The 23,690-nt window shown below is 36.7% G+C and overlaps 1 protein-coding gene and 1 non-coding gene across 3 annotated transcripts in view; one reads left to right on the top strand and one right to left on the bottom strand.

Annotated features, from left to right (window-relative positions):
* Positions 1-23,690, top strand: part of FGD6 (FYVE, RhoGEF and PH domain containing 6) — a 111,265-nt gene that overhangs the window by 30,873 nt on the left and 56,702 nt on the right. The window contains exons 3-5 of one of the 2 annotated variants that reach the window (XM_038558669.1): positions 7,583-7,730; positions 19,755-19,822; positions 19,903-19,933. In XM_038558669.1, coding sequence (XP_038414597.1) covers positions 7,583-7,730; positions 19,755-19,822; positions 19,903-19,933 — 247 coding nt within the window. Of the gene's footprint in view, positions 1-7,579; positions 7,731-19,754; positions 19,823-19,902; positions 19,934-23,690 lie in introns of both variants that reach the window. The other variant, XM_038558668.1, reaches the window with a different exon arrangement.
* TRNAM-CAU lies at positions 18,146-18,218 on the bottom strand. The gene has a single exon. It is a non-coding gene; the product is annotated as a tRNA-Met (tRNA).

Raw genomic sequence — 23,690 nt, 5'->3', positions numbered from 1 at the left:
TCTATATCATTGTGCATAGATCTACCTCATTTCTTAAACAGCTGTTTAGAAATTCATTGTATGGATGTGTCCCAGCTTATTTAACCAGTCTCCATATTAATGGCCTTTGATGCAAACTCTTTTTAGTACTGTTTCTTTGTAGTTAAACCTTCCTGACTCTAAAAAGCTACTTAAGTATAAAACAGGTGTGAACATCTGAGTAGGTTCTCTTAAGGAATTTTGAATTCCTTTTTTTTTCTTTTTTAGGGTATAGTTTTGTGTTTTAATAATTCATATAAATAATACAAAGGCTTTTTGCCTCCCTCTCAACATTATGTGTCAGGTTTATTTATTTATTTATTTTTTGCATTTTTAAAAATATATTTTTAAAAGATTTTATTTATTTATTTATTCATGAGAGACACACACAGAGAGAAGCAGAGACATATTCAGAGGCAGAAGCAGGCTCCTTGTGAGGAACCTAATGCTGGACTCCATCTGAGGATCCCAGGATCATGCCCTGAGCCAAAGGCAGATGCTCAACCACTGAGCCACCCAGGTGCCCCATTTTGCATTTGTTTTTTAAACTGTCATCCTGCAATGACTATTTTAAACAACATCCTCAAGGTACCAACCTTTGATTTTGTTTTTAATCATTTAGGTAATCCTAGTAACAAATGCATTTCTGGGGGAAGAGAATGAGAATGGTATTTTAAAAGTTAAGGATCACCCTAGAAATTGAAGTGGGTGTCCGTCACTGAAGCCTGGTATTCCATCCTGACAGTGTCTCCACTTTTAAACTTTTTACATTCCATCCTGACAGTGTCTCCACTTTTAAACTTTTTTTTTTTTCACTTTTAAACTTTTAAACACCCAGTTTATATTTCAGGGAAGCTGAGTATTTCTCTGTGGTTCCTTTTCCTGAAGCTATAGAATCCCAGCTTGCTATTTTTAAAAGGTTTGGTTGTTAACACCTCTAAAATTCACCAACCAAAGAATGAAACACTTAATTGTGTCTATTTTATGTTGCAAGTTTCTTTTCACTTCCTTTTCTTTTTTTGGTAACAAACTCCTGCTATCCTATCCCTTATTGCAGTGATTTTATTCATTTGTATTTTGTGTTTTATTAATCAAAGTGTTTAACTCAAAGAAGTTAATATGCTATATATTATATATATATTTTTACTAAAATCAAGACAATAATATCATTAATTTTTAAAATTAAAGTTTCTCTTAACTTCTCAAGAGATTAAAAATTAATGTATATTTAAAAAATAAACTAATAAACTACCTTTCTTAAAAGGGAAGGATTTTCACTATTATTACTTATTACGGTAGTAAGAATACCATCCGTCCACAGCCTTACATGTTATTCAATCACTGAAGTTTCTTTTTAGTCAAAGCAGTTAGTAATAGAAAATACCTATCACATGATAGCACATAGGGGTCACACTTGAAGAACCTGATTTTTGTTCAGGTCAGATAAGTTTGCTTCAGGCTCTGTTATCTTTTGGCTTTTATGTTCTGTCAGCCTGGCTCTGCACGTACTTAAAATAATTGTTCAAGATCATATGTTTGGAAAACCTAAAAACATGCCACAAGTACATGAATCTGGCTTTATTTGAGGATGAAAGTGGGCATATGTACCTATTTCACAGTCATGCCATGTTTCCTAAAAGTAGTAGAGAGGTTACTTACTTATTTTAGGGGTAGTTCCCAGCAAAGTCATCTGGGTGGAAAATTATCCAAAAACTGTAATTAAAAAGAGGACCTGGAAACAAGAATAAGAATGGTTTTTAAATCCTTTTTCTATGGGGACGCCTGGGTGGCTCAGTGGTTGAATGTCTGCCTTTGACTCAGGGCATGATCCTGGGGCCCTGGGATCAGTCCCGTGTCAGGCCCCCCACAGGGAGCCCGCTTCTCCTTCTGCCTATGTCTCTGCCTCTCTCTGTGTGTCTCTCATGAATAAATAAATAAATAAAATCTTTAAAAAAATTCCTTCTTTAATGGATTTGATTCATGATTCTCAACCTGAAATTCAATAAAGGAGCTGAAGTACCAGAGTAAAACTAAATGTATATTTAAAAACTAATGTATAAACCTATACCCTATAAACGTATATACCTATAAAGGTATATACACTAAATAGAAACACTTTTCTAGTGAAAATCGTGAACCAATATTATGTAGTTGGCATATAATACATAACTTATGAAAAAAAATTTTTGCTGACTTTTCTATATAATGTTCATCCTTAAGTGCTCACCAGTAGTTTTTTCCATTCATTCTGCAATAAATATGAAAGCAGCCAAAAAAAACACCTAATCACCAAGTCATAATGAGACAGCATTTGTAAAAGAACTATAACAACATCCTGAGGACTAACAGGTTCTGTTCAGTTTGATCCAGGCGTAGAAGGAAGAGGAAGAGAAAGATGACAGTTCAGATTTACACGTTGTGACTTAAAAGTGAGAAAGAAACTTTGAAGCTGAGGATGTTGGAATAAACTTTTTTCCTTCAAGTTTGAGAGGAATTATGTGGAACATTCTTTGTTTAAGGGTCTCAGAATAAAATTGCAGGCAAGAGAGGAAAAAGATAACTGGATTCATCAACAACAGAGGACAGAATTCAGTGCTTTCAAAGTGTTCTTCAGCTAACTCTGCTTCTCCTTTTCCTTCCTCTGCTATCCTTGTCCTTCTCCCCTCCCTTTGCTGGCATTTTCAGCTTAATGGAGGTTCACAAGAGTGTTTTGGTAGTAATGTCTGGTTCAATGTTGTACAGATTTCACGTTCCTGAAAATTCAGGGGTAATCAATTAAATTAGTATTTTTAAAAAGACAATTCCTTCTGAATGAGAAATTTGACGTACTCCCAGTGGAGGATGTATTGTCCCTATATTGTAAATAACATAAACAAAAAATAAGTAATTTTAAAAAAATGATGGTATTAAATAATCAGTCCAAATGTGTAGATCCTTGACATGTGGAACCGAAGAACAGCTGCCTAATCAGTGGGAATTTGCTTCTGGTGTTACTCTTCTCTGTCCTTACTCCATCCAGAAACAATTCTCACTTGAAAAGGATGGCCTGGGGAGGTAGAGCCCAGACCTGACCTTGTGTTGGTTGTGGTTGCAGCTTACTTTCCTTTACCTTGATTATCAAATTATGAAATAGCCAGGCAGGAAAGTATGGAGGAAACACTATGTTCTGTTCCTTTAGCCCACAAAGCTGACAGTGTTAAGACATTATCTTTTGACACTTGGGAAGGAAATGTAAAGAATAGAAGAGCCCCTAATTTAATGGCTGGCATTGGTAAGGAGTTGGTAAGGAATATTTCATTATGAAAGATCTATAGATTTAAAAGCTGTTAAGGATTACATGGGAAAATAGATTAATCAATAATTTTTCTTTTTGATCACGTAGAAATGAACATGTAAATGTGGATACTGGCTGCCATCTTTCCTGATTTTGCTGCTAAACCCATTCATTATCTTTCCTTTAAAATCATATTCCTTTAAAAAATAAAATCATATCCCTTGTTAATATATTTCTATTTCAATTGTGATGTTTCCCTCATTTTGCTAGTGACTGTTCATGAATTCTTGAAGGAAGACTCAAGTTTTTCCCCTCCCTCTTTACCATAGCCCTGTTGATTTTTTTTTTTAACTCTTAGATCCAACCCTTCTTCTTAATTCCTCATGTAGCCAACCTCATTTAGGCTGTCTGCACTGTTGAAATTACTTCTTAGACCTCCTTCCACTTCTTTCACTGTGCCCAGCTCCATTTGGCCCACAGTTAGTTCACTGACTTTGGGTTACAAGATTAGTCTCCTTAGAATCCAGTTTGCTCATTTTCCTCCCTTTTATGCTTCAGAAATCATAAGTGGTCTCCAGTATTTACCATCCAGATGTTTGGGGAGCTCCTTTCATTCCAGTTCAATCTTTTGAGATCATTAAGAGGAGCTCACTGATGCTAATTAGTGAGCATCTGGTTGGGTGGGGGGAGTGGGGCAGAGGCTGTGCCTACAAGGGCTGGATTGATGGAAGAGGTATTGTTTTCTTCTTGAATTGGTATGAGAGAAATATGGTAATGATATTTGAGTTGGAGGTTTTTTTTGTTTTAATTTTTTATCTATTTATTTTTAAAGATTTTATTTTTATTTTTTCATGAGAGACACAGAGAGAGAGAGAGGGAGGAAGAGACACAGGGAGAGGGGGAAGCAGACTCCATGCAGGGAGCCCGATGTGGGACTTGATCCCTGTTCTCCAGGATCACACCCTGGGCTGAAGGCGGCGCTAAACCCCTGAGCCACCCGGGCTGCCCATGTTTTTATTTTTTTTTTTAAGGTTTTGTTTATTTGGGCACCTGGTGGCTCAGTGGTTGAGTATCTGCCTTTGGCTCAGGTCATGATCCCAGGGTCCTGGGATCCAGTTCTGCATCTGGGAGACTGGGATCAAGTCCTAGGACCCTGGCCTATGACCTGAGCCAAAGGCAGATGCTCAACCACTGAGTCACCCAGGTACCCCTCCAGTTGGAGTTCTAATGAGGAAATCTTTGAGGTTTACTGGAAGATTTGAGAGTTCTTATTGAAGGCCTACAAGATGAATATGGACTCTTCTGTTGTTTGGCACCTGTCATCCTCTCCAAGCTCCCCCCCCCCCCCCAATTAATTATGTATAGGAGATTGTGCTGCAGCCAAAATGTTCTTTTAATTTTATTTTATTTTTAAAAAATATTTTATTTATTTATTCATGAGAGACACAGAGAGAGACAGAGACATAGGCAGATGGAGAGGCAGGCTTCATGTAGGAGCCCGATGTGGGACTCGATCCTGGAACTCCAGGATCACGTCCTGAGCCGAAGGCAGATGCTCAACTGCTGAGCCACCCTAGTGTCTCCAAAATGTTCTTTTTATTTCCTAAATACAAACATTCCCACTTCCACACCATTGATTATGATGCCTAGGATGGTGTTTCCCTTTTAAACCATACACTATTGTAGTATTCCCCCTCTTCAAATCTTTGTGATCACCACCACCAAAAATACTTAGCGTCTGAACCTCTGAGATTTAACAGCCTTTGCTTTCTAATATAATTTTTGTTTATTCAGTAAAAATTTACTGAGGGCCTATTAAATGTTAAGCAGTATGCTTCCGATTCAACTGAAAAAGACCATTTATTTGTTCTTAGGAGTTTATGTTTTAGTGAGGGAAATAAATATATCACCATGTGTGGTTGAGTAAGATGGTGTGGGATTTAGAAGAGGTAAGTATATTAATGTGGGATAGGGAGGGGGTGGCCAGGGGAGGTTTTCTGTAGGAAGGCAATTTTCAGACCTAAAATCTCCCAGTATTTTGTGGCTGTTATGTTTTGATCCATGTCCTTTTAATATTTAAAGCTTTTTTTCTTCTTGTTATTAAATGTTAACTTTTGTAAATAATTGTACCCCTAATGGTTGTGGCAGCTAGCTGCTTACCATCTCCTTAATAATGGCTTTCTAAATGTTGGACCAAGAAACGCCTCTCAGCTCTCTCTCAGACAAAATAAACCTAATTTCTTTGCAGGTGCTACAAGCTTTGTTGCTGATTATTCAAAATTGTTATACTGTTGAGTCTAAGAGTGCACGGAGTGAAAAAACCACAATTACTTGGATTTTTGTTTATAACCAGGTTGTGATTCAGTGCAGCAGGGTGAGGCCTGAAGTTCTGTTTTTCTAAAAAGCTTCCTGGTGCTGCTGAAGCAGCTCATAGATTGAATGTATCTTGAGTAGCAGGGTTTTAGAGGATGTAAAGAGATAAAGAAGATAAAAACAAGTGTTAAGGTATGTTTTCTTTTATTTATATGAATGTACCCTGCAGTCTCTACATCCTGTTAGCTTTATTTACTCTTGCTAACTTAACTTAAATCAACTAATTACCCAACTGGGTTGGGCTCCTGTCTGTGCACCCAGCGACAGTGAATCTTGCCAGTGATCTGACTAGGAAGCTTCCGCTCTCCACTCCCAACTCCTCCCTGGGGAGTGAGTCTCCTCCGTGTCATGGAGCTATGATAAGGTGTGCACCCACTTAATTGAGGCTGCGATATGATTCCCCAGGCCCTCCAGCTACTGAATAATAAGGAACCCCTGTCTTTGGCAGAGGGAGGTGTTCCTTTTGGCATTCTGCCTTCATCCAACTGATTTCTGTAAGAGATGAGTTCCAGGAATGGCATGTGAGGCTAGTCTGTATCCTATAATGTGTAATCAGGAACTGGCAGAAAATTCATCTTTAGCTTTTAAAGTTCCTGTTAGAAATTTTCATAACTGGTGGAAACCTTGGCAGTTGAGTGGACCTGCCCCTGACCTGTGAGGGACCTGTGAGGGTGAAATACAACTATCTCTTTATTCTGAGTGTTTCCCCTGATGATTTTCTTTTCTGTGCATCTTTTACTGACTCTTCTATTCTGCGATATTCTTGTAGACTGCAGGCAGGAAAGCAGTTGCTACAGTTAATTTGTTCCTGAGTCTTTACAACCAAAGTTAGAATTATTTCTGTTGTCTTCCTGGGGAACTTTGCTGTGGAATTCCCCCTACCCCAAACTGGGATTGTAACAATGACTGTTAGATTCAAGAGCTCTGTTTCAGTAGAAAGTGGGAAATGTTGACAGTGTCAGGCTGGTGAGGCAGAGTTGGTAAATGGCCTGGTACAGTGATTTTCAGACTTCCAACATGTATCCTCTCAGGGCCCTGCAACCCTAGACTTTTTGATTCAACAGGTCTGGATCAGAGCCCAAGAATTTTTAACATCCTTGTCCTTTCCCATGTCTTATGAGGTGGTTACCTAAAAGGAATTGGTGACAATCAGGGTGGTTGGGCACATGTTTACAGTAGCACATGCATTGCTTATTGTGTTCACCATCATTACCTCCCAATTCTGATAGATTGGTTAATTGCTTTTAAAAAAAGAAACACTGAAACCCAGGGAAACGCCACTGCTTCTAATGTTCCTGTGTAGCTAGTGAGTGCCCCTTTTGTGGTAACCCAGCCAAATCCTGTGAGGCTCCATGATTTATATGAGCAGAGACCTGTTCTTTTCAAGTAGATTTGGAAGTATAGGATTAGGGCAGCTGGAAAACTTGCTTCTCACACCCACCTTCCTATTATGAAAATACATGCTTTCCAAGATGTTTGTTTATTTATTTATTTATTATTATTATTTTTAAAGATTTTATTTATCTATACATGAGAGACAGAGAGAGAGAGAGAGAGAGAGAGAGGCAGAGACACAGGCAGAGGGAGAAGCAAGCTCCATGCAGGGAACCTGATGCGGGACTCGATCCCAGGTCTCCAGGATCACGCTCTGGGCTGAAGGTGGCACTAAACTGCTGAACCACCTGGGCTGCCCCCAAGATGTTTATTTTAAACCAAAAATGAATTTGAGTTTTTAACACCTGAGATCGTGAAAGAAAAGGGGAAGTTTGGTTGGTCTGGATATTTCCATCCCTGTGTTTATATCCATTAGGTATACCTTACTTACATCACAGGAATAACATGGTTTGTCCTGTGTGGTTTTTTGGTAGTGTTCTTGTTATTTAAGGTGACTAATGTGGATAACTTTCACTGAAGCAGTTCTGGAGCATCCCAGGAAGGACACAATGATCTTGGTCTTGGTCTTGGTGAACTTCCTTCAGATGAGGAAGAAGACATCAACAGTTCTGATGAAGACGATGTCAGCTCTGACTCTAGTAAAGGGGACCCTGACCTAGGAGACAAACAGGTATGTGTTGGTATTTAATTTGTTTCTACTTGTGTGTTTGTTGGTCTCTCGTGACATTTGGAAATAATATTTATTAGCACGATAGGCACAAAATTCCTAGTTAGTTTTTTCTTAAGATTTATAAAATATTTTCTAATTTAAATTTAGTTCCTGCTATAATGTAGTACCTAAGATGTCACATTTCTAAAGGTACATCACTTAGAGATATTTAGTAATATTTTGAGAAATTATTTTTGGCACTGTCCATTGGTTTTCTTTTGGGTAACAAAAATACCCTCTCAGGATTGTTCCTTGTATTGCTAACAATTCTACTTGAAAAAAAGGAATTACAAGCATTTCAGACTTAATGAAATCTTTTTAGAGATAGAATAAAGACTGCTATTAATAACACAGCAGGATTCCCTTTGAGGTGATTCAGTATTTGTATTTTCAGTATACATTGCAATAAGATTGGCTACATGTTGATAATTATTAAAGATACGTTAGTACTTGGAAGTTCATTTTATTTTCTCTAGTTTGACATGAATGCTTCATTATAACTACTTTTTTTTAATAAAGACATCATTACAAGGGAAAAAATAACCCCAAGATGTGTTCGAACATCTTACAGCAAAACAGAATTTGAAAGGATCCATATAGCAAGCCTATAAAACTGTAGAGGAGAAAACCCACATTACCTAACTTCTATGCCATAACATCAATTGTTTCCTCTTTAATGTATTTTTGCTCTATTTACATTTATTTCAGCCTTAAATGAATGGTATAAATTGTGTAATTGTTTGAATTTAAATCCCAGCTCTACCACCTAAGAGCTAGGTGAGTGGGCAAATTATTTAATCTCTTTGAGCTAAAGTGCCCCCATTTTATGAAGAAAAGAATAGAATTTATCTCTTAGTTGAGGACTAAATGATTTGATATGCGTAAAGTCTTAGAACACTGTTCAGTACATTGTAAGAACTCAATGATTATTTGCTTATTTCTTGTAAGACTTAATGCCATAAAGTATTGAATCATATTGTTGGGAGTAACCACTAGAAGTTGTTTAGTCTTAAGTCAGATGAGTTTGTAAGATGCCTAAGACAGAGGAGGGACCGTTCTTAAAGGCCCACAGCATCCCTCAGTGGTGTGTGGGTTTTACTTTGACTGTTGAGTAATTCGTCTGGTGTTTTACTACTCTCTACTCTGATTTGAAAGCTTATTTTCCTTGTTGCTTCTTCATGGATACAGATTCTACAAGTATTTGTAAAATTCTATTTCCCAGATATATACCAGATGGAAAAAAGTATGAAGTAGGTATAAAGCAGTGTTCAAGGTTTTTGCTTATGAACAACTTACATCCTAATGGGACAAGAAGGGTCATATATTCACGGGACTAGTGAGAACTCCAGATTATTACATGCTATGGAGTTAATAAAACAGAGCAATGTGCTGGGAACTGAGGAATCTACTTAGGATAAAGGCCTCTAAGAAAGTGATATCTGACAGAAATAAATGACCAGAAAAAGCCTAAGCCTTCAGGGTTTGGGGAATAGGCTTCCAGTGGTCTTCCGCTCTAAAGGCAGTAATTAAATGAACCTTTACTGTCTTGGCTAAACTGCAAGTTCTTTTCCTAACAAGTACTGTTTCCCGTTGTTTGGGTTTGTTTGTTTCTCTTGTTCAAACTCTTTCTGATTTCTCCCAATGCTTCTTTAAGTATAGTGACCAAAAGTGATGTCCACATTCTCCTAGGGGTCTCACTGATGGTATAAAGGAACGATTTCTCTCTAGCCCTTTGGTGTTACACATCTTCTCAGCACTTCCTGTCACAACACTGCCTGGTTGACTCATTCGTTTTGTGGCCATTGGAGACTTCCAGAGTTCCTTCCTCTGTGTTTGTACGGGCCTTTCCTTTCCCTTTTGGTATTTGTATTGTTGGGCTTTGTCTTTAGTTGTGCCACTTGCTGCAGTATCACTGTTAAATATTTTTCTGTTTTTAAAATGAGATTACTTCTTCAGTTAGTCATGGACATCTAGTATTTTTATACCTGAATCTAGCATATTGATAATTTCCCTCTTTTAGAGTTTTTAGCCATCCTGACGACCTCACTGCCTCTTTAGCTGTGACAGCAGTGGCAATAATTAAAAGAGCTAAGTGTCCCTTTCTAGATGGTTGCTGATCTGTTTAAGCATAACGTGGTAAATGCTTTTCTCTTAAAATAATTTGCTTTCAAAGTGTTAAGAAGAACATGGTCTTGGGATACCTGGGTGGCCCAGTCAGTTAAGCATCTGCCTTTTGCACAGGTCATGATCTCAGAGTCCTGGGGTCCAGCCCTGTGTCAGACTCTACGTCAGGCTCCCTGCTCAGTGGGGAGTCTGCTCCTCCCACTCTTCTCCCTCCATCCCCACTTATGCATGCCCCCCCCCCAAATAAATAAAATCATCAAAAAATAAAAGAAGAATATCATGATCTTTGGAGCCATATTGCCTGATTCTTACCACTTACCAACTCTGTGGTCTTGAGCAATGTGCTTATTATCTTTGTGTCTTAGTTTCTCCATCTGTAAAAACAGGAGGGAATAGGATAGATGCTTGTTTTTCTTTCTTTCTTTCTTTCTTTTTTTTTTTTTTTTTTGACACTTGTTTTTGTTTTTTAAGATTGTTATGATGATTAAGATCACACTGAGGACTTAAAACATTTCTGGCACAAATTGAGTGCTCAGCAGATTTTAACTGTTCTTATTGACATATATAAAAAGAAGCAAGCAAAATCTTAAGTATGTTCAGTCATTCCTTGTATAATGAAATATAGTTTCAAGTATCTTTTCCTATCTTTGATGAATAAATCCGAAACATGTTCACATAAAAGGTAATATTGTGTTCTCACAAAAACATGAAATTTGGCATCCTAAGACCTGTGGTTCAGTCACAGCTCTGCCACTTACTAGACATATGACCTTGGTCAAATAATAATTTTAAGTCAACTAGTTTATTTATACCAATCTCATTTCACAATGGATTTCAAGTAATAACAAAAAAAAATGTATGCCAAAATATGTAGTTAAATAAAGGGGTTAATAAATCGTGCTGGAACTACTGGACATCCATATGCCAAAGAATAAAATAGACCTCTTCCTTTTACCATACACAAAAATTAACTCAAGTGGATCATAGACCTAAATGTAGGAGCTGAAACTATAAAGCCTTTAGAACAAAATATAGGAATGACTCTTCATGACTTTGGGTAGGCAAAGGCTTCATTGATGCAGCAACAAAAGTATAAGTGATGGGAGGAAAACGAAATTAAAAAATTTTATACTGCATAGTGTCATCAAGAAAATGAAAAGTTAATCCACAGAGGAGGAAAAAATATTGGCAAACATCTCTGATAAAGGGCTTGTATCCTGAGTATATAAGGAACTCTTACAACTCAATTAAAAAAAAGAAATTTTAAAATGGGCTATCTGAATAGACTTTTTTTTTTCAAGGAAGGTATACAAATGTCCAGGAATATGGAGAAATTGGAATCTGTATATTGCTGGTGAGAAGGTGAAATGGTACATATAAACTTTTTTGGAAAATAGTCTGTCAGTTCCTCAGAAGATTATATTTAGAGTTATCCTATAACCCAGCAATTCTACTCCTTGGTGTACACCCACATGAAATAAAAACATATGTCCAGACAAAATCTTTGTGCAGAATGTTCACAGCATTCATTATAGTAAAAAATGGCAGGAACTCAAATACCCATCAACTGATAAATGGATCCATCAACTGATAAATGGATCTAACAACAGATGAATGTATAAATAAATGTAGTGTATCCACACAATGGAATCTTACTTAGCAATTAGAAACTGTGCTGGTATATGCTACAGCCTGTATGAACCTTAAAAATAGGCTAAGTGAAAGAAGTCAGTCACAAAAGACCACATAATACATGATTCCATTTATATGAAATATTCAGCATAAGCACATCCATAGAGATAGAAAGTAGATTATTGGTTGCAAGGGGGTACACAGAAGGGAGGTCAGGGAGTGACTTCTAAGGCATGGGGTTTCTTTTGGGGTGATGAAAATGTTCTAAAGTTAGATTGTAGTGATGATTACATACCTTGAATATATTAAAAACCATTGACTTCGGCTGCCTGGGTGGCTCAGGCTGTTAAGCGTCTGCCTTTGGCTCAGGTGGTCATGATCTCAGGGTCCTGGGATCAAGCCCCACATGCTATCCCCTCAATGGGGGGTTCTGGTTCTCCCTCTGCCCCTGCCCACCATTTGTAGTCTCTCTCTCACTCTCTCTCAAATAAATAAAATCTTTACCAAAAAACCCCCTAAAACACTGACTTTATGTATGTATGTATGTATGTATGTATGTATGTATGTATTTATTTATTTATTTATTTATTTATTTATTTATTTATTTTTATTGACTTTATGTTTTAGAAGAGCAAAAATACATTTTATGGAATGTGAATATTCTAATAAAACTATTAAAATTAAAAATTGTGCTAAAGGGAAAATAGTAAAGCTAAGTGGAATATTGTACAGAGTAATGCCTGTGGTGTAGTTCTATCAGCCAGCAGGTCTTTGGAGTAGAAACATAGAAAGAGACCTTCTTTTATATAACTTCTTTGACCCTTAGTTTCTCAGGTGACACAATGGGACAGTAATCTCCTGAGTCATTCCAAGGATCATATAGGATATATAGTTGTAACATACCAAATAATTACAGTAAAAACACTTCTGAGGTCAAGAAAGTTTATGCACACATTAGGCATTTGTAATATTCTTTTAGGATTGTGTTTGTGATAGGTTGTATCAGTTTCCTAGGGCTACTGTTACAAAATATCACTAACTGGGTGGTTTAAAACAACAGAATTTTATTGTCTCAAGTTCTGGAACCCAGATATCCAAAATCAAGGTGTGGCAAGGCCATGCTCCCTCTGAAACCTACAAGAGAGAATCTTCTTCCTAATGGCTTGCTTACGATCCTCACTGTTCCTGGGCATATAGCTGCAGCACATAAGTCTCTGCCTCCATCTTCACAGTGTGCCCCCTTCGTGCGTGTGTACTTCTTTTCTTCCTGTAAGGACACCATTAAGATTAGGGACCCATCCTAGTCCAATATGACTTCATCTTAATTTACTAATTTTATCTCAACAATCCCATTTCCAAAAGAGATCACATTCTGAGATCTCTAGGGATTAGGACTCCAAAATTTCTTCTGGAGGCCGTGATTCAATCCAAAACAGGTGTGCCAGATTTCATGGACATAATAATGAACACAAAACTGATAGTATGAAATGTTTTCCTTATGAAGTATATCCAAACTCAGTAGGAGAAAATAATGGATATGTGCCACTGGGCTCTTGTTTTGCCTTTGTGAAAGGAGAGCAAACAGATGCTCAGAAAGATAGTCTTGCAAAGGTAAAAGTGCTACCAGGAAGGGGAAGAATGTTAACATTGTATACCACATCTGTGTGCCTGCACTTGTCTTTGTACTGTGGGTACAGATATTATACTTAATCTTTAAAAACATGCCATTCACTACCATCCCAAATGTGTTCCATCAACATCATTCAGTTTCTGTGGCTTATCCCAAGTTACTAGTAGAGATAGCCATGGTAATCTCTATTTTTTTCCTGTTCTAAGTTTTTAGTTTTATGTTTTGGGGTCTTTACTTTCAGTGCTTAATAAATGGTTATTTGAAAATGAGATCTGTTCATTCCCCTTCATTGTAGTTAGAATATAGACCACTGTTCAACTTTCCTGTATATTGACTTCTATACCTCCTTCTTTTCCAAATTTTCTTTGTAAAATAGCTAATATGATATATACCCTATGAAGAAAAGGATGAAAACCCAAGAAAACTTTGTCCTTTCTAGGTTAATCATGGTGTAACCTCATTTGGGGGATAATTTAATGATAAAGATGCCTGAGAAAGGCAGATCTGGTTGTTCAGTTTTTTTGCTTTTTTAGTAGAGCCCTTGAGTAGCATAGCAGAGGCCTTTTAAGAATTCTATTTAGCGCCATCTGGGTGGCTCAGTGAGTATCTGCCTTTGGCTCAGGTCATGATCCGGGGGGTCCCGGGATCGAGTTCCACAATGGTCTCCCAACAGGGAGCCTGCTTCTCCCTCTGCCAATGTCTCTGCCTCTCTCTGTGTCTCTCATGAATAAATAAAATCTTGAGAAAAAAAAAAAGAATTCTATATTAAAAAATAATGGATAAATTTCACTGGATTTTACTTATAGTGAACAAATGTGAATAGAGGAGAACACCGTTAAGAATTTACAAAGCTGAGCTATTATCAAGAGATCAGAACATAAAACTGGGTTTCACATCAAAGGTTCTGTTTTGGAATTTGTTTGACTTATGATCTTCACAAAGTAATTTCATTGTGGCTAATGTTTCAGCTTCCACAGCAGGGTACTTCTGGGAGATGCAGTTATTTAACAGGCAATCTGCTTTGAAATGCGATGTAATTCAAGTGAGGACTGTCATTAACTGGAAAGTTGAGATGCCAAATACGGCCTCTCGAGGTTTTACAGTGGGATGTATTTTTCCATCATTGTTTGACTTGGGTCAGAATAAGTCATTCTTCTTACAAGTTGAAGATAATACAGAACTTTTTACTTTGTTCTGTTTTTTAGTTATCTTTGACTTTCTATTTTGAAAATGGTTGTAATCCATTGGATCATTTTCTAATAGTTACTATCCCTCTTTAGCTCTAGAGTTTTCCTAGTTTAAAAAGTAGACAAAAGAATACATAGATGCCTAGAATTTTAGAATTGTAAAAGGCCTTTAATCATCTAGGCCAACCCCTTACCCTTTTTTTTTACATGATGAAATATCTATAATGACCTAATAATTTGTTTCAGATTATATTTTCATGTTACTCAATACATATTATTTTTTAAATATTTCTAATAAATCTCTTTAAATTTTTTTTGTATATTTTTTATTGGAGTTCTATTTGCCAACATATGGTATAACACTCAGTGGTCATTCTGTCAAGTGCCCCCCTCAGTGCCTGTCACCCAGTCACTCCATCCTCCCACCCACCTCCCTTTCCACTACCCCTTGTTCATTTCCCAGAGTTAGGAGTCTCTCATATTCTGTCACCCTCTCTGATTTTTTCCCACTCGTTTTCTCTCCTTTCCCCTTTAATTCCTTTCACTAGTTTTTATATTCCCCGAATGATTTAAATCATGTTTGTCCTTCTCTGATTGACTTACTTCACTTAGCAGAATACCCTCCAGTTCTAACTCAATACGTATTCAAAAGCACTGTGCTCTGTCCTTAGATTCTGAGATGACAGCCACCCTTATATACATTTGCTCATTCATGCATATCAGTTGCACAGTGGACCAGGTATTGTGCTATGTGCAGAAGGATACAAGGTCCTAAACTAGGGGGAATTAAACATGTCAGTAAATAAACAATCCACTGGATTAAGTTCTGTACATACATGAATAAGAATAACTTGTCCTGTGGCAGTGGTAGGGAGAGAATATGAAGGCAACCTTCATAAAGGAGAAAACCCTTGAGCACCCTCTTAAAGAATAAGTTGGAATTTGACAGGCAGAAACTTTTGGGGAGGGGAGAAGTGAGGAGGGAAGTCAAAGCAGAAAGGCTTATAGGGACAGACATGCAAGGGCAGAGCACACTTGGAGTTGGCAAGGTGGTGCCATTATGGCTGGAGTAGAGAGTATATTGTGTCTGGGAGCAGAAGATAACTAGACACCCTGAGAAGTATCTCAGATACATGGCAAAGGAAACTTGAGTCTTTGTTGCCCATAGGTGATAGGGAGTTGCTAATGTGTTTCAACCTGAGAATTAAAGTGATTATCTTTACATTTTAGGACTGTTACTCTGTGACGGTATAGAGACTGGGTTGCAGTGGAATTAAAAAAAAAAAAAAAAAAATCTAGAGCCAAGGAAACTACTTAGGTTCTTGCAGTAGGGTAAACAGGAAATAAGGAGGCAATATTAAAGGAGAGAGGTATGAATCAATGAAACTTTAAGGAAATATTCATAAGGATTAGTAGACAGGACTCAGTTGTGATCAAAGAAGGCGGAGAAGAAAGGAGTCCAGATTTCTGGCTTTGATGAGTGGCTATCTGTAGTATCTAGTATGCAGATACTTGATGACTTAAGGAATGACCAAAGGTCATCAGATGCTTTATTCTTTGTGAATCTTTTCCTGAATTACACACTGCTGCCTGTTAAAATCTTTTCCTCCTTCAAGAGGTCAGCACATTTCATAGTTATTTGTGTATTTGGTCTGTTCTCTTTATTCACTTCTTGAAGGCTGGGGCTCTTCAAAAATTTATCCTTAATTTCCTCTTCTAACAACCACTTTCCTGCCCCATCTCAGACCTACAGATCAGAATTTCCAACAATTCAATGGGAACCTGAAATTTAAGAGCGGCCTGGGGTTCTAATGATAAGGAGTGTTTTCAAATTTAGCTGTAGAGCAATGAATCGGCTGAGGGTAGAGCTGTTTTCTCCTACTAACTTTGCTATCAAATGATGGATGGTCAGTTACTATAGATTTTTGAATGGTAGTGTAAGGATGGTAGTCACTCCTTCCTCTTGGAATGATCTCAGAATAACAAGGAGGATAAGAAATACAAATTCTGTCTTTGAGGATATTAGAAGATGTCTAAAACCTCCAATCACAATATATGAATAAAGGCTCCCATTTCCAGCAGCAATAAAGTTTCCTCCACATCCTCACCAACACCTGCTACTTTCTGATTTTTTTTAGCTTATTTATTTTTTAAAATAACCAATACTTTAGTAATTTAGTAATCTCAAACTCACAACCCCAAGATCAAAAGTTGCATGCTCTTCTGAGTCAGCCAGGTGCCCCACTATTTTCTGATTTTTTTTTTATTACCATTCTATGGATATGAATTGGAATCCCACTGTGGTTTTAATGTGCATTTCCCTGGTGACTGATTATACTGAGCATCTTTTCATAAAGTTATTGGCTATTCTTAAATATTTAATGAAATGTCAGTTCACAAACTTACATATACTGGACACAGAACCATGTTTATGAATTTTTTTTTTTTTTTTTTTTTTTTTTACCACCTGGGACTTTTATTTTCTTTATCATGGCTTTTTAAGCATAAGTTTTAAATTTATGAAGTTTAGTTTATCGATATTTTCTTCTTTTATGGATCATGCCTTTGATGTCATATCTAAAAACTGTTATCCTATACAGGGTCACAAAGGTTTTCTTCTAGAAGTTTTATAGTTTTAGCTCTTAAAGTCTAGGGTACATTTTTAAATAATTTTTGTTATGTGGTGTCAGCTTATAAATTCATCTTTTCACTTATGGATATCTAATTGGTCCAGCAATTTTGAACCATTTATTGAACAAAAACCAACCAGACAATTCTTTCTTCCATTGAAGTGCCTTGACAACTTTGTTAAGAATCCATTGACAAAATTAAGGGCCGGCTTCTCTCAATTTTTTCCCTTTGACCTACATGTCTGTCTTTATGCCAATACTCACCATTTAGAACCACCCCCACCCCCCCCCCATAGTTTACAATCTCAGCTTCTAGAAGGGAAACACATCCTTCATACTCACCAGCTCCAGTGCCTCTGAATCGATGCCACTTTCTGTCTCAGGGTCTTGCCATGCCACACCTGAGATGTTTAATGTTTAAATCTTAAGATTGTAAAGTTGCAAATTCAGCACTTTCATTTTACAGATAAGGAATGTCAGGCACACTGTAATTGTTTTTCTAAGTTAAAGTATTTTTTGTCCCCTGCTGGAACAGAAGCATGATATCTGCCTGGGGATAACATTTATTATGGAGTCATCACATAGTTCTCTCTAAATGAGACCTGGCAGAGCAAGGTTCTGAAGAGGGAAAAAATTGTTTGGAGTAGAAACTTAACAAAGGCAAAGTTATAAAAAGAGGAAAGGAAGAGCGCCTGGGTGGCTTAGTCAGCTAAGCAAATGACTCTTGATTTTGGCTCAGGTCATGATCTCAGGGTGCCAGAATTGAACCCCTCATCCAGCTCTGTGCTCAGCAGAGAGTCTGCTTGAGATTCTCTCTCTCGCTCTGTGCTCCCTTTATCCCCCAACCCCCACCACACTTGCTCCTTTGCACTCATTCTCTCAAATAATAAACAAATCTTAGAAAGAGGAGCGTAAATAAAGGGGAAATACTGAAAATTAAGTACACCTACTTGAAGAGATGGTTATAAAAGTGGCATACGTTTTAGGTGGCTCTGCTAGTCAAATGCTTCACCGTCTACAGTATACCTCAGTTTCTTTAAAGCTATTGCTAGCACCTCTTGACCTTTAAGGGACATCACATCATTTGAAAATAAGAGTGCTGAGTTATGGCTTGATTTCTTTCAGGTCTTTTTTTAAAAAATAGATTTATTTAATTTTTTTGAGTAATCTCTGCACCCAATATGGGGCTCAAACCCACAACCCTGAAATCATGAGTCTCATGCTCTGCCAACTGAGCCAGCCAGGCATCCTCATTTTTCATTTTTAATGCATTTCTTCTGGCTCTCAATTTTAAAAAGATATACTGTATTTTACAAATATTAAACTTTCTAGCTACAGATGATATAAAGAAACTCATTATAATAGGAAAGCAGTGACTTGCTAAATTTTTCAAAGTAACAATTATCCCTGTGTGTGTGTCTGTGTATGAGTGTACAGTCATGGTTATTAGCACATGACTGATACATGGTCTGCAAGATAAGGCTGTGTTTAAGACTGCTTCCTGAGGAATGTAGCTGGTGAATGGAGCTGAGTATCTTATGCTGCATCTTGCTCAGTTGAGCAAAACTTATCCAGTCTGTTGGTCATGATCATCCAACAACCTGTTTTAGAAAAGAGGAGTAATAATGTGGATGAAAGTCAAATTCATCTATCTAACTGTTCCTTAAAAGATAGAGTTTGAGAGGCACATGGGTGGCTCAATCTGAGGGACATCTGGATGGCTCAGTTAAGTATCTGCCTTCAGCTCAGGTCATGATCCCAGGGTTCTGGGATGGAGCCCCACATCTGGTTCCCTGCTCAGCAGGAAGTCTGCTTCTCCCTCTACTCCTCCCCACTGCTCATGCTCATGCTCTCATGTACACATGTGCGCGTGCTCTCTCTCTCTCTCTCTCTCTCTCTCTCTCTCTCTCTCTCTCTCTCTCTGTCTCTCAAATAAATAAATAAAATCTTTAAAAAAAAAGAATTTGGGGGCTAAGATCAAATAGCAAGGCAAAATATCTAAGGCTAACTAGACTGCAGTATTAATGCATTCTGAATTAATAACTCTTTAAAGACTTTTTGTAAATAGTTGGTTTCATAGCCTACCTTGAATATTTTTTGCATAATAATATTTATATTCTGATGGAAGAGTTAGGATTTTTTTATATCGTATTTAAGTTCTTATGTACTTAAATATGAAAACATGGAAGGAATAAATACACACTGCAAGATTAGTATTTATTCTTGGAGGAGGAGGGAAACTTGAATGTTATATATAACAATTTGTTTCATAAAATGTTTTAATCCAGTATTGCCGAATGTTTGGCATTTGTTAAATCTTAAAGGAAGCAGAGGGGAGATATATATGGGTATATATCTAGCAGTGAATCTTTGTGAGGAGATGCCATGATTACCAGCAGATAAGAGAAATTTAGGGTAGTGGAAGAATTCCTAGGTTAGATAATGGGAAGAACTCATGTTTATGTGATACCTGTAGGAGTCATTTCTCCTGTAGAATATGACTTTTTAGTTTTGAACCATTGACAGTTTTGCTCCACCAAGGCTCAGGCTCCTCAAGACAATCCATCAGTCCAGTGCTGATAGTGCTGAGAATCACCTATTGCTCTCAGCTCCTCCTGTATTATGCTTCAATAACCATATGTAATTCTTCATGTTTGCCATTGGAGATGTTATATAGTATGAAATCAGAAACCTAGAAGTATCAGAGTTCAAATTTACATCAAAGCTGATCTTCATTATCCTTTTATGAGTTAATGCTTTCTTTATGCACTCTTATCCACAGGATGAAGATACTGGAATGAAAAGTAAAGTCCATCATATTGCCAAGGAGATCATGAGCTCAGAGAAAGTGTAGGTATTCAGTTTATAATTCAGAAGACCATTTATTTCCCCATTGGCTCATTTAAAACATTTGTATTTTTCTTTTACAGCTTTGTGGATGTGTTAAAACTTTTGCACATTGTAAGTATCTGCAAATATTTTCTTAAAATCTGAGTCTGTCCTCCTTTGCATCTTTCCCTATGTTAAAAAATTTTCAGCATAACTTAAATATACTTAACGTGTGTGTGTATATATATATGTATATATATGTATATATATATGTTAGAAAATTATGGTTACATCTTTAAATTCATATATGTGTGAATATATTTTCTAAAATGTATGTATCTAATGTCTGTGTAGTATTACCAGATGATTCCTGAAAAATAGGGCCTTTATATCCATGTCTCCAAAGTCTTCAAATTTTCTGTGTTCATAATAAAGAGTTTTTAAAGTGATAATATTTCTTGTTGGGTAGTTATGGAAGATGTTTCTCAATAGAATTTTAGACAGTATAAAAACAATATAAAAAGAATGTCATGATTGGTATTCAAAATTATTCTCCTTCTATCTGAATCAGCTCCCAGAAATAGACACTTAAAATAGACATTTTTACGACTAACTTTTTAAAAGTTCTCTATCCAATTTTTATAATTGTCAACTTGAATGAACCTGTTGGGAAACAATTATGATATGTCTGACAGCATATTCATTTTTCTCATGCACTTTTTTATACATGCAAGTTTTTACAAGTTTCATTACGAATTGGAAGTTAAAGCACTTTTAATCCTACTTTATTCCAGTTATATTTTGGCAAGTTATTAAGACTTAACAAAAGAAGGGTAAGTTAGAGGAAACAATGAAGAAAGAAATTGAAGTGGAAATTTACTTAGATGGTATAATTACTAACATCTTAATTACTGAGACTTGGTAGGTTCACACCCATTAATATCTCTAAGAGTATCATTATTTTCAGTTTTCCTTTTGAAAGATACATGTGAATATGAAAAGTAGGGTACACTTAAGGGTGGTTCATATTCACTAAATGATTCCCTGTGTTCTGTACTTAGTACAAGAGAAACCAGGAGCTCTAATTCCTGTGTGAAAAACCTCTAGTTTTGGAAACTTTTCTAAAACAATTCTTAACATTATTGTTTTAAGAAATTACTATCCTGTGAATAGTTTCTTACATAACTCTTGACCGTGTTGCTTAGTTCTCTTTATAATTCATTTTTAAAAATTATAGCATAATATTTGGTCACCCAAACTTATTTGTTGAGTTTGAAGTATATTGTCATTTCAAATACATAACAGCATGATGAATAAATAACTTTTCAAAATAAACTCCATTTTGAACTGAATAAATTCCATTTTTTACTGAACCTCTCTATTGTTTTAAACAATTGTATTGGAAAAGGAAAAAGCAAAACTTCCTTTTTCTTTAAAGCTCAACATATATGTAGGACAAATTGTACATTTTCTCGTAGAGATGTTTAAATAGAAATTGGACCTCTTTAAGGATATTTTAAGCATTTGATTGATAAGCTCATGGAAGCAAATAATGCTATGGAGTCAGAAAAGCTTGGTTAGAACTTCAGTGCAGTATTTCAGCAAATCTTGCATGGTACACATGTTGAATATTCATTCCAAGATGAACAAGATGAACAACAGAGTCCTAGCCCTCATAGTGCCAATAGGTGAGTGTAGTGCTTCTTATGATGAGGGACTGGATTTTAAAATTTCCAAAATCCATGTTGGACCAGAATGTTTGTAAAATACAATAGAAATGTCATGACCATGTCAAATTGACATAAACGTTTCCAATCCTTTATCCACCCTTCTAATTAATATCTTTGTGGACCAATAACAATTTAAGGACCACACTTTGAGAATGTTGGCAAAAATATCAGTGCCTTTTCTGCCTAAGTAGATTCTGTTGTTGTTGTTTTAAGATTTATATATTTATTTTTTAGAGAGAGAGCGAGCACAAGCATGCATGGGGGGAGAGGCAGAGGGAAAGAATCCCCAAGTAAACTCCCCATTGAGTGGGGAAGCCAGATGCAGGGCTCAGTCTCCTGACCCATGAGATCATGACCTGAGCCAAAACCAAGAATCAGAGGCTTAACTGAGCCATACAGGGACCCAATTCTGTTTCTCAGTAGCGATATGAAATTAGTCTAACCCTTCGGTCTAGCTTTCCTCATTTGTAAGATGGGGATACAAATACTGATCTCTCTGGTTGTGAGGAATTAGTGGAATAAAGTGTGTGAAACAGCCTAGTATTGTGCACAGTATACAGTAGGTACTCAAATTGCCTTTCATTACCCTCTTCATCTTCCCTTGTAGAACATCAATTAATGGGAGGAATTCACTGTTATCAAACAGTAGCCTTTTTATAATTCTATCTCCTTTTCCCCCTGTACTAAAATTTTAATGGAGGAAGTTCTGATTCCTATACGTAGAGAAGCCATTCAGAGCTTCATTACTTTAATGGGGCACCTGAGTAGCTCAGTGGGTTAAGCATCTGACTCTTGATTTCAGCTCAGATCATAATCTCAGGGTTGTGAGATGGAGACTCAGGCCCTGTGCTAGGCATAGATCCTGTCTAAGATTCTCTCTCTCCCTCTACTCCCCCAGCTCGCCCCACTCCCTGTTCACCTGCATACACTCATACATGCTCCCTCTCTTTAAAAAAAAAAAAAAAAAAAGCTTCATTAGTTTATTTATTGATTACTTAAAACTATGTATCTTATTCTTACCTCTGTATTTTTTAGAACAAATCATAAACACTTGGGACAGTCAGACCCAAGTATTTCCCATGTCATTTCAGATCTGATAGATCTCTTGGATGGCCTTGGCCTCTTCCTAGATGGTGTTGAACTGTGAATCATTCAAAACCCATCTTGACTGGTACATTTTCAGAACCTCTTAAGACTTTAATGTAGGAGTGAGAGTAGATCATCTGCCAACCTCATGTTAGCATCCTGTCTGGTATGTGCAAATGTTAACTCAGCAGAGCCCAGCTCTAATGGGAACTTTAACAACAGAACATTAGCCAGGGGAGAGCCATTACTAGAAGAGACTTGTTACCAGCATAATATGGATGAAGTCAAAAGAATCTCTTATTTCATTTCACCACCCCCACCACATTGTTAAAGCTCATATTTACTCTTCTATTAAAAGTAGTTCACAAAGGTAGTGCCCATGGATGGTAGTAATCCTGAGCACTACTGCTATCTGACTTCATATAAATGAGTTAATGTCTGTGTTATATCCTAGAATATGACTACTCTAAAATATCTCAATGACAGGCTTTAGATAATCCAGTGGATATTTTTTTTGGATATCAACTAGGTATCCAAGTGGCTTGGGAGAAACTATTGTTTCTGTTATACATGATTTCCTGTGAATAGTTTACTATATTAGAGATTCTAGAATAGCATTAATAGATCTTTCTGTGATGATAGAAATGCTCAGTATTTGCACTATCCAATATTTTTAAAATTTAAATATGTCACTATAGTTCACTAACACATTATATATTACTTTAATATATCACTGTAGCTCGTGGACATTTCTTTGTTTAGAATTTGCTGAACTAGGTGACATAGCTCATAGAAGAAAAACTAAAAACCTAAACTAAAGAATTTCATCATTTAAGCTGGTATGACATTGGAAGAAAATAGGCATGGATGGAGGCATGCAGTTTAAAATCTACTCAAGATTCTATGAGCCAATATATGCAGTTGAGGCCTTTGATTCATCTGCCTGATGTTTGTGAGGGAAAATTGGGCCTATAGCAGCAATGTCCAAGACTTTACAATTAAGGTTTTTTTGTGATAACATGCTCTGCAGTATTTGCCATGAGCTTCTGGACTTGGAACTAGGTTGGTTTTTT

Source organism: Canis lupus, chromosome 15, assembly GCF_011100685.1.
Source record: "Canis lupus familiaris isolate Mischka breed German Shepherd chromosome 15, alternate assembly UU_Cfam_GSD_1.0, whole genome shotgun sequence".
Lineage (NCBI taxonomy): Eukaryota > Metazoa > Chordata > Mammalia > Carnivora > Canidae > Canis > Canis lupus.
This window is presented reverse-complemented; position numbering and strand designations above follow the sequence as displayed.